Source organism: Zeugodacus cucurbitae, chromosome 6 (genome assembly GCF_028554725.1).
Source record: "Zeugodacus cucurbitae isolate PBARC_wt_2022May chromosome 6, idZeuCucr1.2, whole genome shotgun sequence".
Lineage (NCBI taxonomy): Eukaryota > Metazoa > Arthropoda > Insecta > Diptera > Tephritidae > Zeugodacus > Zeugodacus cucurbitae.
Window position 1 is genome coordinate 42,587,012 of NC_071671.1, and position 15,541 is coordinate 42,602,552.

The window sequence follows — 15,541 nt, forward strand, 5'->3', positions numbered from 1 at the left end:
CTATGCGATGATGCACCTGTGCAAGTTTATAGACAAATAGACCGCGCCAGCAAGGGGACTATGATGCGACCGATTGATCAACGATTTGCTAATAGTTGTATGAAATCTAATATTTTCCGAGTTTTTGATTCATGATATCTATCACAGCTCTTAGATATGCAGTATGGAACTCGGAGACGTCTCCGAAAAAAAACATTGGCATATTTCATTTTTTTTAATATTTTTTAACCATAACATATTTCTACATTAAGTTGAAAGAGGTCACATCAATCTCTTGATTGAAAAGACTTACTAATTTTTTGTTTTTTATTTATTTTTATTATTTTATATTATATTATATTTATGAAAATAGTATTTGAAAAAAAAACAAACCACCCTAACAAAATGAAGAATGTCAAACGATAACATATGATTTTGACAGTTCTATATTTTAGCCATTTGGCATATTGCGTGCGTTTCTAAACTCGGCTATTCAAAAGAATAATTAATTCAATAATAGGGAAAGTAATTCAATTGTAATGGTTACACAAGAATTTCAAGCTGTGGTCCTAGCGGCTGGACGTGGTACACGTCTGCCTGAAGTGCTGGCAGATTCGCCAAAATGTTTGTTGCCGATTGGCCCATACCCATTGCTATGGTATCCATTGAATATGCTACAACAACATAACTTTCAAGGTAAAATATTTGCGAATATTTTTTTCTCTATATTAATATCTACTGTTTTATATATTAAAAGATGCAATTGTTGTGGTTTTGGAAAATGAGCGTTCGGAGATACAACAAGCGATAGAAAGAACACCACTCAAAATTAAAATAGATTTTGTAGCTATCGATAGTGACAGTGATTTTGGCACCGCCGATAGCTTGCGGATAATACATGATAAGTAAGATAAATATGGTATTCAATTAAGAGCAACTTTAAACGTGTAAGCACATATAATGTATATACATATGTATATATATTTGTTTTTGATTGCAGAATTAAGTCTGATTTTTTGGTATTATCCTGCGATATTGTCTCAAATGTTAGTTTGTATCCCCTAATAAACAAATTTCGGCAACACGATGCAGCCTTGACTGCCTTACTATTCAAAAGCGGATTTGAGTCAGATGTAACATTGCCCGGACCGAAAACAAAGCATAAACCTGAACGTGATCTTATAGGTATTCATCCTGATTCTAACCGTTTGCTATTTCTTGCTTCAACAAGCGATTTTGAAGAAGTAATGAGTGTAAACGCTCATTTGTTGCGTAAGAATGGAAAAATTACTATATTCTCTAGATTGGTTGATTCTCATATATATGTTATGAAAAAATGGACTATCGACTTTCTGCTGAAGGTAAGATGACTCATAATAATCTTTTACATGTAATACATGTAATGAATGCTTAATATTTATATTCATTATTTGTAGAAAGAAAACTTTTCAACACTTAAAGGAGAATTTTTACCATATCTTATTAAAAAACAAATGTCTAAAAAGTCGGGAAGCTCAGCTGCACCTCCAGATATGCACTCGGAAGTGGGGGTTAACATAAAATTAGAAAATGATATATTTCATGTAAGAGTGTCACATCAGCTACAACACCCATAAACTAATTGTAAAAATATTATTTTTCCTTTTAGTATGCTTCGAACACACAACTTGAACAACGCATACAGAAAGCTACACTCTTTAATGATTCTCGCATCAAGGAACCATACAATGGTGATTTAATTCGCTGTTATGCTGTTGTGGCACCTAAAGAAAGTCTTGGTGTGCGTGTGAACACTACGCTAAGCTTTTTTGCCATTAATCAAAAGGTAGATAAGAATGGGAATTATACTGGAGTTTATGTCCGTCCAAGATTTGCCACACACATATTTTTATACACTTATGACATAAACTATTTTATTTTTAGATTTCCAATATTTGGCCAAAAATTTTCAACGATCAGGAACACGCACTAATTTCATCAAATGCCGTCATAAACTCAACTCAAACAAAGGAAATCGCAGTTGGAGATAGTGCAAAGTTGTCAGAGAAAACATCACTTAACTTCAGTGTGTTTGGTGCTAATTGCACCATCAACCCAAAAAATATTGTTAACAAATCTATAATAATGACAAGTGCTATTATTGAAGAAGGGTGAGTTTGCAGTTAGCTAAAATAGTTTATGTGCTTTATATATTTATTATTTTCCGTTTTTTAGTTGTAATATCGATAATTGCATTGTTGGGAGCAGAGCAGTGGTTAAACGAGGTTGTGTATTGAAAAACTGTTTAATTGGACCAAGTTACGCAGTAGAAGAGGGCACGAAGAGGGAGAATCAACATTTAACAAATGCTGATGGATTTATGGAGATTGATATACAATAAAAATTGAGATTTTCTATATAATGTATATGTTTTTTATTCAAGTTTAATTTACGAGGACTTGAAGGAGTGCAGTATAAATTCGTTTTGGGGAAAATTCCATCAAACGTACAGACTAATATACATACATATATGCAAGAAAATTAAATAAAAATCTATGTTTGAAAATATTCCTGATGCCGAAATTGTTTTAATCATAATTTCTTTACAAATCATTGATAGACCTCGAACTGTCCATAAATAATATTTTTTTCTATTAAAATACATTCGGAGAGGACTAGTTGAATTTAATACAAAAATTAAAGAAAACAAGTAAGGAAAGGCTAAGTTCCGGTGCAACCGAACATTTTATACTCACGCAATTTATTGCTATATTTTTTATTAAGATAACACACAATTTGACCCATCATATATAGCAATGGTAATTCGTGAACCGATTTCACTCAATTTCATTACCAACATACATTATATCTAAGGTTATATGCTCCCTTAATTTGGCTAAGATATTTTAAATTTTTAAAATTTAGTGTTTCTGACGTTTTTCGTTAGTGAGTTAACTCACTTAGTAATTTTCAACCTAACCTTTGTATGGGAGGTGGGCGTGGCTATTATCCGATTTCAACTATTTTCATGGTGTATTGTACGTAATGCAGAAAGTTTCGTTTATATAGCTTTAATGATTTGCGAGATATATACAAAAACCCTATTTGGTGGCGGGCCACGACCACTTCCCCAAAAAAATTACATCCAAATATGGCCCTTACTAGGATGATCCTTTGTACCAAATTTTACTTTTGTAACGTTATTTATGGCTTAGTTATAACACTTTATGTGTTTTCGGTTTTCGGCATTTTGTGGGCGTGGCAGTGGACCGATTTTTCCCATTTTCGAAAGCATCCCTCTCACGGTCCCAAGGAATATGTGTACCAAGTTTCGTCAAGATGTCTAAATTTTTCAAGTTATCTGTTGCTCGGACGCACGGACAGACAGACATTCGGATTTTGACTCGTCTCGTCACCCTGATCATTTTCCATTATCCCTATATCTTACTCGTTTAGTTTTATGACTTACAAACAACCGTTATGTGAACAAAACTGTAATACTCTCTTAGCATCTTTTGTTGCGAGAGTATAAAAAGTAGATAATGAAATATTATAGGATAGCATTCAATTGTCAATGTTTTCATTTTGTTTTGGTAACCAAATTCTAGTTTCTATTTTCTTTACCTAGTTATTCTAAATATACTTCATATACAAACATTTATATTATTCTCAAAAAAGCAGCTGAAGTTAGAAAGTAACTTTAAATATAAAAATAGATATTTTATTGCGTCCAATAGGAAATGCTGTTGATTCATCGCCTGTCGCCGCTAATGCGATCTAATCAACTCCGATTGTATGGCAAAAAATACATAAAACCAAAAAAGATGAGTAATATGTTGGCAGGAAATCCACCCAATAAACAAGTGCATCAGGAAACCATGCGTTACATTTATCCATTCGCACGAATTAATATTCGCACCGACATTTATTTAAAAGTCAAGGCTGCCGACGTGCATGAGTACCCTGATGCAAATGTTCTCATCGCTGAACTGCATGGAGGACACGCACGCAATTGCCCTGTTAATATGCACGTAGATGTGAGTGAAGATGAAAGACTGGTAAATATTGTAATAAATAAAGATGCAAATGCTCTAGATTTCCATTGTAATCTGGAAATACCCATACGATCGGATTTGCATATTGAGGCTAATGATAGCGTTACAGTGCGAAACATATTTAGCTCGGAAATTAATGTTCGAGCTCAAAAAAACATAGAAACAAAGGAAATACGTGCAGATAATCTAACTCTAGACAGTGCTGGTGGAAATATATCTTGCAAAGGTATGCTCTTGGGTAGAGTTACTGTTGTGGAGACAAAGGATTTAGGAGTGCGTGAGCTGAATAATAAAACAAATATAAATAATAATTAAAATATCTACTATATTGTTGCAGAATATTTCATTAGACAAGCTGCAAGGCGATCAGCTGACTTGTAAGACAGATGCTGGTAACATCACTACAAACTCCTGCTATGTAGAAGAGTCGAAATTTGTAACAAATACAGGTTCTTTACAATTAAAAAACGTACACAAAAGAACTGAAGTAGATGTCCAAAAAAGTGGAGAACTAAATATGAGTAAGCTTGTTTCTTGTTTAAAGAATCGCACTGTAATCTGTAATTATTGCTCTATTAGCTGGAGTTCATGGTAATCTCACGGTGCGTACTAACGGAGGAAAATTAAATCTGCAACTTTCCGAACTGGCTGGCGAAAACGTGGTAAAGGCAAATGGTATTGAGCAAGCTATAATTAACATCTCAGAGTGCATTGAAGAACAATCCAACATTGAGGTGACATCCCGTGCCGTAGTGCTTGATGGTTCACTTTCGCATCTAGAGGATTGTGTGATTAATAATCATACACTCTTTCGTAACTCAAAATCTACGAATGCATCAAGTAATTTGATAGTACATAGTAGTGGCGAAGTTAAACTTGGCAAATTATCTTGGATGGACTCCCTACGTGAACAACTGGACAGATCTGAACACAAGTAGACAGAAACTAATCAAACTCAAAGCAGTAACAATATGATACTCTAAAATTGTTGTGATTAAGTAACTGTAATGTTGTTCAATAAATTAATAACATATAGTACTGGCTTAATAAATTTTGAATTTTCAGCTGGAATAATGTTTAACATTTTTATTATCAATTATTATTTCTGTAAATTTTCTAAGATTTTTTGTATTTTTAGATAACATTGCTTTGATGGTTGTTCATTATCGCCAATACTAAGGGTGCTTTGCAAATTCCTCATATTGTCATCAAGATTTTCTTTCAAAGCATTTTCCAATTGCAGATCGGTAGCGGCATTTATGACACGCACTATCATATCGAGTATTGTTAGGTAACCGGTTTCAAAATTAAATTCATCTTCTTTAAATGCATTATCTTCAAAGCCATTTTCAGGTGGGGTCTTTCGGGCAAGTCGCTCATTTTCCAATCTTAACAGATTCCAAATACTGATTGTATATATAAGGCAACGTTCATCAAAAGGATCTCCTAGTGACTAAATATATATGTACACTAGTTATTTTACGTATATTAATTATTACATGCATTAAACCCACCTCGAAGATATCATTGATGCTGTCCAAAAGATCTTGTTCCTGATTGGTCAAGTGTTCTATATACCTAGGATTGCAAAGCGGTTCGAGAATACAACCCAAGCAGTCCATCAGTGAATCAATATGTGGAAAATAACTATTTTGCGATAAGTTATCATACTGAGTTAAAATACAATGAATGTTGAGAAAAATTTGCATTAAATTATGTGTGCTCTGTGTTAGCATAATCGTGCTTTCAACGTCATCATTATCTTCATCATGATTTTCTTGTAATTCCGGATTATCTCTCCTTGGCAATAGAGCTAGGAATGCTTCCGTAGTGGCTTTTATTAAAGATTCATTGACAAAGAGCTGCTCAAATGTTGGTAATAACGTTACGTTATTAGAATCGTCATCTTCATTGTTTTTAGTCACCTCTTGATTAGGCTCTATAAGAGCAAATTTTGCTAATATAGCATTCAGAGTTTCTATTGTTTGACGCAGCAATTGTTCATTAATTGAATTGCCTAATATAAACGTAATATTTTTGATGAAATCGGGACAAAGTGATATATGTTGATACCACTGCAATGCTGTCTGACGGTCAGCATGTATTAGGACAACTGAAAATAGACGCGTGAGTTGGAGCAGTGTAGGGGAATCAGAGCAATTGGTTAGGTCAAGAAGTATTTGAACCAATGAATTGTCAATAACGAGTGCACCACGGGATTCTTTAAAATTACACATGTTTCCTAAAATACCCACTAATATTTCAACTAAACGCTTGTCGGTTGTTGCATTTATGCAATGAGCAAAGAGATCTAGTACATTATGCTCCAGAAGCAGATGGACAACATCCTCTTCAATCGTCATATCCCAAACTGAACATAAGTCATTTTCAAAACTCTCAATTTCCGCCAGTTCCTTTTCCAGTTTGGTGAGTTTAAGCAATGTGGAGAGCACAAAACGTTCACTATACAATGTAGTACCAATGGCATCACCGCGCATAAGCGCCAGGTCCTCTTCAACTTGATCACTACCATCAGGATGTACAGACAAATTAGAGGTCTCACCCTTGATTGAATTATCATCGTTTACGAGTTGATTCACTAGACCATCTTGGTCTTTTATATTTTCCGTGGTTTTAGTGGAACTTTGCGTTATATTATCTTTTTCCATTTAGAATCCTTTATATTTACTATTTTCTCTAATAAACAAATGAAATTTAAATGTTTTGTATCATGATAGCTGCGTTGTTTTGATGTCGACATTTTGCGAATATTGATTACCCTGTTGTTTGCATGTAATTGTTGAATCATAGGAGTTAAATCAGTTGAAAAAATTAAAACTTAATTTGTAGATTCGAAATTTACAATTTGGTTTGTACTGTAACATCAATAATTTGAATATTTTTTGGAAATAAAAATTCATTTAATTAAATCTAAATTTTTTAAAATATTCTTTACACCTTGTGTTTCGTTGCTGATACAATCTTGCGTATTAGAAAAGTTGGTTTTGGATTTACATTTATTGTGATTATATTTTTTGTTGACTGCTAAAAAGCCAAGAAATTTATTAAATATGTCGGTCGTAGTTGAAACCACAGTAGGTGATATAACTGTTGACCTATTTGTGGATGAGCGCCCGATTTCGTGTCTTAATTTCATTAAGCTATGTAAAGTGAAATACTATAATTATAATCTTTTCCACACAATTGAACGTGGTTTCATTGCACAGACCGGTGATCCTACCGGCGTGGGCAATGGCGGTAGTTCTATTTGGGGTGATGTGGATGGACCCGATAAGCGGTTTTTTGAAGCGGAAACTTTACCAAAAATTTACCATTCTTCTGCTGGTCTTTTGTCGCTAGTTTCTGCTGGGAAAAATTTAATTGGATCTCAATTCTTTTTTACATTGGCGCCAAATTTATCCTCATTAGATGGCACACATTGTGTTATTGGTGAAGTGGTAGAAGGTAAGAAATATATATAAAATACTTACAAATTACAAAATATTTTTTTATATTTCAGGACACGAGACGCTTCGGAAAATAAATGAGGCGATTGTAGATGATAACTTTCGACCTTATCAAGACATTCGCATAACTCATACAGTTATATTAGAAGATCCTTTTCCAGATCCGCGTAACTTTGTATTGCCAAGTCGCTCTCCATCTCCCACACCTCAACGTTTGCAAAATGGTCGTATTGCTGCAGATGAAGATATTGACGATACAGATGGAAAAACTACGGAAGAGTTGCAAGAGATGCTTGCGGAACGTGAAGCAAAAGCGCGAGCAACTATCCTTGAGATAGTTGGGGATTTGCCGGATGCAGAAATGGCTCCACCTGAAAATGTGCTTTTCATTTGCAAACTAAATCCAGTGACGACTGATGACGATTTAGAAATTATTTTTAGCCGCTTTGGTAAAGTAAAAAATTGTGAAGTAATTCGTGATAAAAAATCAGGCGACTCACTTCAATACGCATTTGTTGAGTTTGAAGAGCAGAAAGCGTGTGAAGCAGCTTATTTTAAAATGGACAACGTATTAATTGATGACAGGCGTATTCATGTGGACTTTTCACAATCCGTGGCCAAAGTGAAATGGCGTGGTAAAGGCCGCGGAGTAGAGGGTTCTTTAAAAAGAAATGAATTTGACAACTTACGGGAACCAAACAAAACATATAAAACGGATGATCGCGATCGGAAAGTCGCTGATCGGGAGCGTTCAGAAAGAAACAGTACAGTAGATCGTAGATTAGCCCGTGAAGAGCGCCATCGTGAGCAACGTGAAAGAGAAGGAAGGCGAGAAAATAGTTACAGATATGAGCGAGAAAATAGTTCATACCGGAGACAAAGTCGATATAATGAAAATATGGACCGGGAGCAGAGATCGACACGAGACCGTTCCAGGCGATCTCGTAGTCGCAGTGGGGGGCAATCTAAAAGATATTCCCCAGATAGAGATCGAAACAACAAGTATAATGAATCAAAGGTCTATAGACGACACAATGAAAAACAAAGCCAACGAGAGTATTCCGATCGAAAAAGTAGTGGAAAGCAGTTAGACAGTAGACGACAAAATGAAAGGATTAGAAATGTATCCGAGAAGCAACCAAAAAAAGCAAAGCGAAGTAGAAAAGAGAGCACATCATCAAGTTCAGACAGTCATAGCTCATCCAGTACTTCATCTCGAAGTAGTAGCGACGCGTCTAGTGACACATCTGATGAGAAGAAACGGCAAAAACGAAAAAATAAAATAGTGAAAAAGAAGAAAAATAAGAGCAAGACACATAAAAGTAAAAGCAGACATAGGAAATAATAAAGTTTTTAATTACTATTGAATTTTTGTTCGTCTTATTTTCACATTGGTTTTAAACACAAGTATTCAGCATTTGTTATTTATTGATTCTGTTGTTGATGCATTTTGTCCTCCGCAACAGCCGCTCGTAGGATTTCCTTTACGGTTTCGGGAAGTTGGTCGCTCAATTATAGCATCTGGGTTGAAAACAACGTTGTCTAAACGTGTCGTTTCTTCCGTTATACGTAAAGCTACCAATGTACAGTTATTAGCACTTTTTATTTTAAATTTAATAAGTTGTCTTACTATATACTCCTTCTTTTTCTTGGACAGCTTGTATAACACTTGTGCGCAGTTCTTTGTCAACGTCATTGGCCAGTTTTATCATCTAAGGTATAGAAATGTACACTAAGAATACAATAAAATTTACTTGTGCACACCTTTCTTATTTCATCCTCATTTCTTTCGTTTTGATTTTTTCGAAACTGTTCATTTATTTCTTTCCGTCCGGCATTCAACGTTAACTCGTCTCCTTGGAACACAAATTGCCTAGTGCGATGCAACTTCTTAAACGCTCTTAAAGCCTAATGACAGCGTAATGTTTGGTAACTTTTGACATTCTTTATTAAAATATATTCACTTACTTCTCGCCGCAGTTGGGACATGTTGTTAATTCAACTTAAAATTTTTATTTATATAAACTTAATGAAACAGCGCCGATTAGTCTTGTTGAAATACATATGTACAACAGCTGATAACACAGGGTGTTATTAAGAAATATATCTACTTCAAAACATTTCACATAAGCCGCAATTTTTTTCTTTTAAAATAAAATATACACATACAAAATATTGTTTAAATTTATAATCTGTAAGTTAAAAATTAATCGAGCCCAATGTTTGATTTTTAAATTTATTTTAGAAATTCCAATAAGATGCAGTTAATTTCGAGTCTCGTTTCACAACTGCCTGAGAAATTTTTGTCAAACAAAAGTTCCTGCCCACGGCGCGTAATAAATAGAAGGTAAATGTGATAAATAATAGAAATAACCTGAAATATTAGTTTGGCTGTCCAATGTGGGCAATCGTAAACGTTCTTATGTAGTTACCTGAACAAATTTGTGTATAAATATGTATCCCAACAAAGGCAGTAACTAATTTATATTCAAAACGGAGAACTGTTGCATTAATAATTATTTACATATACATATATTTACCAGGTATATACTGAAATTATGTATATACTTGCTCTCGAACATTTGTAATTGTTTGGCACAACTTGTTATTTAATAACATAATAATATGAGAAAATAACAAAGTACACTCGTTTGGTTAGTCTTTCAGGCAACTACCGCTACCGAACCCATAACGACAGCTGCGAGAAGTTGAAGTCAATTGGTAGCTTGAATTGGAATTAAAATGAGCAAATATACGTCAAAGTATTTGGAAGACAAACTAGCGGATAAATTGGGAGCGCTATACGTAAATGCGATCGACGAATCGGACGGCTGTGGTGGTAAATTCAGTGTTACTATTGTTTCAGAGGCATTCCGTGGTAAGACATTGCTGCAGAAACATCGCTTAGTGAATAGTGCTCTAACAGAGGAGCTTAAGGAAATTCACGCATTCTCTCAAAAATCGTACACACCCGAAGAGTGGGAAAAAGTGCAACAGACCTTATAGGATAAAATTATACGTATACTTTTGGTCATCGCATACACATTGATGTTTTCTTTTATGATCTGGGACTTGTATTCTATATTATATCCAGACAATAACGGTCAACTTAAACCAGTTTTGATAATTGTATCTTATGGTGGAAAAGAAAACGAGATATTTAGCAGAGCTTAAAAACCGGAAATCTCGTTCATATATATTGCCCAGAAAGTGAAAGTATATTTATCAGCTATCTACATACATAAATACATATATCTACAACTATTATACGTATTAAATTGCGCATGCGTACATATCTCAAGCGTTGTAAAATTTCAACCAAAACATTTAAAAATATAAATACAACTCCAAAGACGTTTCGTTGTAATTCGTATGAAGTGGAAATGCATTGATAACCGATCTACGAATGAAAAGTCAAGCGACCCCATTTGCATAACAAACGACTACGAAACGTTAAGTAATATAACACAATTCCAAATTTGTTTGAAACGTGGCCAGCTCATTCCTTATGCATTCGTGTGTGTAAACTAGATACCCGATCGTTTTCTATATTTATTCAATTTTTTCTACACCAACAGAACAAGTAAACAGCGTACATAAACTGAAAACCAACGCAAACATTAACCGGCGAACCATGAACAAGTTTCAAATTATTGCGCCCGGCAAAGTAATTCTCCACGGTGAGCATGCAGTCGTTTATAAAAAACCTGCTCTGGCAGCCGCTGTCGGACTGTCAACGAAATTACTATTCTACCCACAACCAGAGAGTGATGTCGCCGTTTTTAATTTGGAGACGCTGAATTGCACCTTTGAAATTCAATTGCAGCAATTTAATGATTTTATTAAAGGTTTTCGTGAGGAATATCCAGAGAATAAACTGGATTGTACGGCAAAACTACTTGAAGATGTACGCGCTGTTATTGCAAAGCAATTCGATGGCTCCACCAGTAACTCTCCAAAACACCAACAATCTCAAAAAACATTTTTATCCATATACTACCTATTGGCTGGCGCAGTACTTGCAGCGCCGAGCGAACTTACTTTAAAATCTGGATTCAGAATTCATCTTGACACCGAACTGAATGTTGGATCTGGTTTAGGAAGTTCTGCATCATTCGGCGCCACACTAGCGGCGGCATTTTTACTTATCACCGGTCATTTCGATGAGAAGTCATACCTTAAATTGGAAAATCGCGCGCTTATCTCTCAGTGGGCCTATGAATCGGAACGTATTATGCATGGTACGCCATCGGGAGTTGATAACACTGTGGTAACATACGGTGGAATGCTAAAATTTGTTAAAGGTCAAGGATTTCAGTCGCTTAACATACAGCGGCCACTCAATATCATGTTGGTTGATAGTCGTGTTAATCGCAGCACCGCAGACATTGTTGCCAAAGTACGTCACCTGTGGGAAACATTTCCAAAGGTAATCGATTCCATTTGGGACGCTTGCGAAGAGATAGTAGCAGATGCCATACCATTGTACGAAAGCTTTGGCAATGCTAAGGATGATAGTGTAAAATTTGAAAAACTGGAGCGTTTGTTCCAAATAAACAACGATCTGCTTAAAGCTATCGGTGTTACACATCCAAAATTGGAGCAGATATTTGCCATCGCTTTTAAGCGTGGTTTCTTCAGCAAGATAACAGGAGCAGGAGCTGGTGGTTTTGCTGTCGTGCTTTTGCCGGAAAATTACGAGAGTAACGAAGTTTACTGGAAGTTGAAAGAAGAATTAGAATCCGCTGGATTTGGGGTGCAAGCAACCACAGCTGGCGGCGAAGGTTTACGTATTAATGATTTCGAGGACTAGTTTTTCGAAATGTTGAATGAACTATAAATAAATTAATTATTTGTCTATTGCCTACCAATAATCAATAATTGTCGTGTAAAAACTGAATATGTAAAATAATTGTGAACAATATAATCATGTAGAATATGTGTAAACAACTTTTTCTGTCTTAAATATTATTAAGCCAAATTAGGAATTTGCACAAATTGATATATTTTTATACATACGCAACATGTTGCACAGTGTATTATAGTTTTGTTCACATAACGGTTGTGTCAGCAAGAAATAAAAGAGTTAGATATGGTGTTATATATATAAAGGATGAGGTGGATGTCTGAAATCTGGATGTCTGTCCGTCCGTGCAAGCGATAACTTGAGTAAAAATTAAAATATCTTAATGAAACTTGGAACACATATTCTTTGGCACCCTGAGGAGGTTGCTTTTGAAGATGGGCAAAATCGGCCCACTGCCACGCCCACAAAATGGCGAAAACCTATACAGTGTCATAACTAAGCCATAAATAAAGTTATGAAAATAAAATTTGGAACATAGGATCGCATTAGGGAGGGGCACATTTGGATGTAATTCTTTTTGAAAAGTGTGCGTGACCTCGCCTCCAAATATGTTTTTTGTATATAACTCGCAAACCAATAAAGCTATATAAACCAAACTTTACAGTCAAAAATTGAAAGAAATCGGATAATAACCACGCCCACCTCCCATACAAAGGTTATATTGAAAATCACTAAAAGTGCGTTAACTCACCAACGAAAAAGTCAGAAACACTAAATTTTACAGAAGAAATATCAGAAAGAAGCTACAGTGAGATTTTTTTTTTTTTTTTTGGAAAATGGGAGTGTCGTCACCCACTTATGGGTCAAAAACCATATCTCAAAAACTACTCGTCCGATTTTAATGAAATTCGGCATATAACACTTTATTGACACCCTGGTGACACGGGTGGAATATGGGCGAAATCGGTTCACAACCACGCCTACTTCCCATATAACTCAATTTTGAATTCTTCTGATTCGTTCACTTTATAATATATACATTAGGAACCAATAAAGATAACGGAATAAAACTTTACACAAATACTGTATATGAGCTATGTCATCACTTGTGGAAAAATTGTCAAAATCGGACCATGACTTTTCAACATCGAACATGAAGAACTCAGTGCCTAAGGGTTATTTTTCAACGAAAATATAGGTAAATCTCTCAGATATTTTAATGTAATTCATTCCCTCTGAATTCTTTTTTTTATAACAGTTTGTCTCTGTACCAAAAATGGTTAAAATCGGGTCATAACATCCCCCAGATCCCATATACCTAATTATAGGTAATATAAAATTAAGTGAGCGTATAGTCTTCGATATATTGTATCTTGGTGGTGAAAACGAATGAAATCGGTTCAGGAATTATCTCAGTCCCCACATACTATTTATGATGATTTTCGTTATTCTATTGAACTTTATGCCGAATATATGGGTCGAATGGTGTTATCTTTATAAAAGTACATCAATAAATTGCGAGAGTATAAAAGGTTGCACCCGAACCCGAAAAAACTTGTTTAATGCTTGATTTTGCACACAGCTTTGTTTATTACATTGCAATTATAATAAAGTTAAAAAAAAAATTGAATAATTTATTGTATTTGAAAAACTACATTAAGGGTTAACGTTGACTTGTGTCTCTTGATCTGTATGGAATACCACGGCTCTTCATTTCGCGCAGAGTGGCTTGTGGAAGGTTGCCTGACACAGATATAGCATATACACCACGCGTGAAACGTCCTGTAAAGAAAGAGATTATTATCTCAGATAATTGAAATAGCATTCTAAGAATTTTACAGGTTTTACTATTTTATTTCGCAAAAACACAAATTTTCTCAATTAATGATGATGAAATACGGTCGGCTTTAGTATACTATTGTTGGAAAGAGGTTTTTAAACTTTAAGTGCGAATATCTAAAACTATATGTCAGCTGCAGCTATATGTATGTATGTATGTGATTGGCGTTCAACTGTTTAGCCGGTTATAGCCGAATTGATGAGAGCGCGCCACTCCTCTCTTTCCTTCGCAGTTCGGCGCCAGATGGAGATTCCAAGTGTAACCGGTTGCTCTCCACCTGGTCCCTCCAACGGAGTGGAGGCTTTCCCCTCCCTCGGCTTCCTCCGGCGGGTACTGCATCGAACACTTTCAGAGCTGGAGTGTTTTCGTCCATTCAGACAACTTGCGCAAAATATTCCTCTCGAAAACTCCTAGTGCCGTCTCATCGGATGTTGACATCGTCCACGCTTTTGTACCATAAAGCAGGACGGAAATGATAAGCGACTTGTAGAGTTTGATTTTGGTTCGTCGAGAGAGGACTTTACTGTTCAATTGCCTACTCAGTCCAAAGTAGCACCTGTTGGCAAGAGTGATTCTGCGCTGGATTTCGAGGCTGACATTGTTGGTGTTGTTGATACTGGTTCCGAGGTATACGAAATTATCTACAACTTCGAAGTTATGACAGTCAACAGTGACGTGGGAATCTGGAGAACCTACTCTTTCCAACCATACCCATTTTATCCCCGAAAGCCTGTGATATTATACTAACGTTTCCCCATGATATATAACATACCGATTCGTTGCCATTTCGCTACCCAGGAATCTTCTGGACTCATCAATGCAATAATACCATCGAAATTGTTGCTTGTGTGGTCGTATACATTGTCTTTGTTGTTTTTCATGCGAAGAAACTCGTCACAATTATCGCAGCCATCACATTCGAACTGATCGAAACTCTACAATTAAATGGCATTTAAACTAATATCATATTAAAATATATAAAAACTTACTTTAACAAGTGAACACACTAAGCAAGCACGCAGTCCACGTAAATCCTTTGGTATTGTATCGAAAGACATTGCTAGCTTGCTTTTATATTTTAATTTTTGTGAACAACTAACTTAGTTATGCTTAAATACGGTTTTAGAATTAAACTTTTAGGACACTATGAGTAGAGTAAACAAATATATGTTGCCACTGTGAAAATGCCTTCTCAACATGCAAATTTAAAACAAGAATGAATTCGCTTTGATCAAAAAATTTGTTTTGACAGCGATTGTCAATTATAAGAGTAGTGTTGCCACACTTTTGTTTTTAGGAAATAAATATTTATTTCATATATGTTAGTAAAACACTTTTCATCTCCATGAAGGGAGAGATTTACAAAAATTTCAGTAGGAACAATTGTAATGATATTTATCTCTATTCTATGACA

General features: G+C 35.2%; 8 protein-coding genes across 9 annotated transcripts; 5 read left to right on the top strand and 3 right to left on the bottom strand.

Annotated features, from left to right (window-relative positions):
- The first annotated feature begins 414 nt into the window (after positions 1–414).
- On the top strand, positions 415–2,533 carry LOC105216046 (translation initiation factor eIF-2B subunit gamma). Its single transcript, XM_011190318.3, has 7 exons — positions 415–675; positions 737–884; positions 980–1,340; positions 1,416–1,562; positions 1,628–1,804; positions 1,903–2,129; positions 2,194–2,533. The coding sequence occupies exons 1-7, from the start codon at positions 519–521 to the stop codon at positions 2,357–2,359; spliced, it is 1,383 nt and encodes a 460-aa protein (XP_011188620.1). The 5' UTR covers positions 415–518; the 3' UTR covers positions 2,360–2,533.
- Positions 2,534–3,550: 1,017 nt separating this feature from the next.
- LOC105216049 (protein FAM185A) lies at positions 3,551–5,064 on the top strand. The gene is made up of 3 exons (XM_011190320.3): positions 3,551–4,286; positions 4,351–4,534; positions 4,593–5,064. Exons 1-3 carry the CDS (start codon positions 3,699–3,701, stop codon positions 4,949–4,951), a joined length of 1,131 nt encoding a protein of 376 aa, XP_011188622.1. The 5' UTR covers positions 3,551–3,698; the 3' UTR covers positions 4,952–5,064.
- Positions 5,065–5,084: 20 nt separating this feature from the next.
- LOC105216047 (protein saal1) lies at positions 5,085–6,778 on the bottom strand. Its single transcript, XM_011190319.3, has 2 exons — positions 5,528–6,778; positions 5,085–5,466 (listed from the first exon to the last, which is right to left on the bottom strand). Exons 1-2 carry the CDS (start codon positions 6,680–6,682, stop codon positions 5,113–5,115), a joined length of 1,509 nt encoding a protein of 502 aa, XP_011188621.2. The 5' UTR covers positions 6,683–6,778; the 3' UTR covers positions 5,085–5,112.
- Positions 6,779–6,986: 208 nt separating this feature from the next.
- Positions 6,987–8,848, top strand: LOC105216051 (peptidyl-prolyl cis-trans isomerase sig-7). Its single transcript, XM_011190322.3, has 2 exons — positions 6,987–7,478; positions 7,534–8,848. Exons 1-2 carry the CDS (start codon positions 7,085–7,087, stop codon positions 8,823–8,825), a joined length of 1,686 nt encoding a protein of 561 aa, XP_011188624.2. The 5' UTR covers positions 6,987–7,084; the 3' UTR covers positions 8,826–8,848.
- Positions 8,816–9,621, bottom strand: LOC105216050 (complex III assembly factor LYRM7). The gene is made up of 4 exons (XM_011190321.3): positions 9,449–9,621; positions 9,245–9,388; positions 9,111–9,192; positions 8,816–9,055 (listed from the first exon to the last, which is right to left on the bottom strand). The coding sequence occupies exons 1-4, from the start codon at positions 9,467–9,469 to the stop codon at positions 8,892–8,894; spliced, it is 411 nt and encodes a 136-aa protein (XP_011188623.1). The 5' UTR covers positions 9,470–9,621; the 3' UTR covers positions 8,816–8,891.
- Positions 9,622–9,689: 68 nt separating this feature from the next.
- Positions 9,690–10,567, top strand: LOC114804427 (uncharacterized). 2 transcript variants are annotated; one of them, XM_029042758.2, is made up of 2 exons: positions 9,690–9,827; positions 10,140–10,567. In XM_029042758.2, the coding sequence occupies exon 2, from the start codon at positions 10,223–10,225 to the stop codon at positions 10,484–10,486; it is 264 nt and encodes an 87-aa protein (XP_028898591.1). In that variant the 5' UTR covers positions 9,690–9,827; positions 10,140–10,222; the 3' UTR covers positions 10,487–10,567. The 2 variants fall into 2 exon arrangements, with proteins under 2 accessions (XP_028898591.1, XP_028898593.1); XM_029042760.2 differs by lacking the exon at positions 9,690–9,827 and adding an exon at positions 9,834–10,023.
- Positions 10,568–11,112: 545 nt separating this feature from the next.
- On the top strand, positions 11,113–12,430 carry LOC105216052 (uncharacterized). The gene has a single exon (XM_011190324.3). It carries the CDS (start codon positions 11,115–11,117, stop codon positions 12,291–12,293), a length of 1,179 nt encoding a protein of 392 aa, XP_011188626.2. The 5' UTR covers positions 11,113–11,114; the 3' UTR covers positions 12,294–12,430.
- Positions 12,431–13,853: 1,423 nt separating this feature from the next.
- LOC105216053 (transcription elongation factor SPT4) lies at positions 13,854–15,356 on the bottom strand. The gene is made up of 3 exons (XM_011190325.3): positions 15,117–15,356; positions 14,900–15,062; positions 13,854–14,069 (listed from the first exon to the last, which is right to left on the bottom strand). Exons 1-3 carry the CDS (start codon positions 15,183–15,185, stop codon positions 13,951–13,953), a joined length of 351 nt encoding a protein of 116 aa, XP_011188627.1. The 5' UTR covers positions 15,186–15,356; the 3' UTR covers positions 13,854–13,950.
- Between the last annotated feature and the right edge of the window lie 185 nt (positions 15,357–15,541).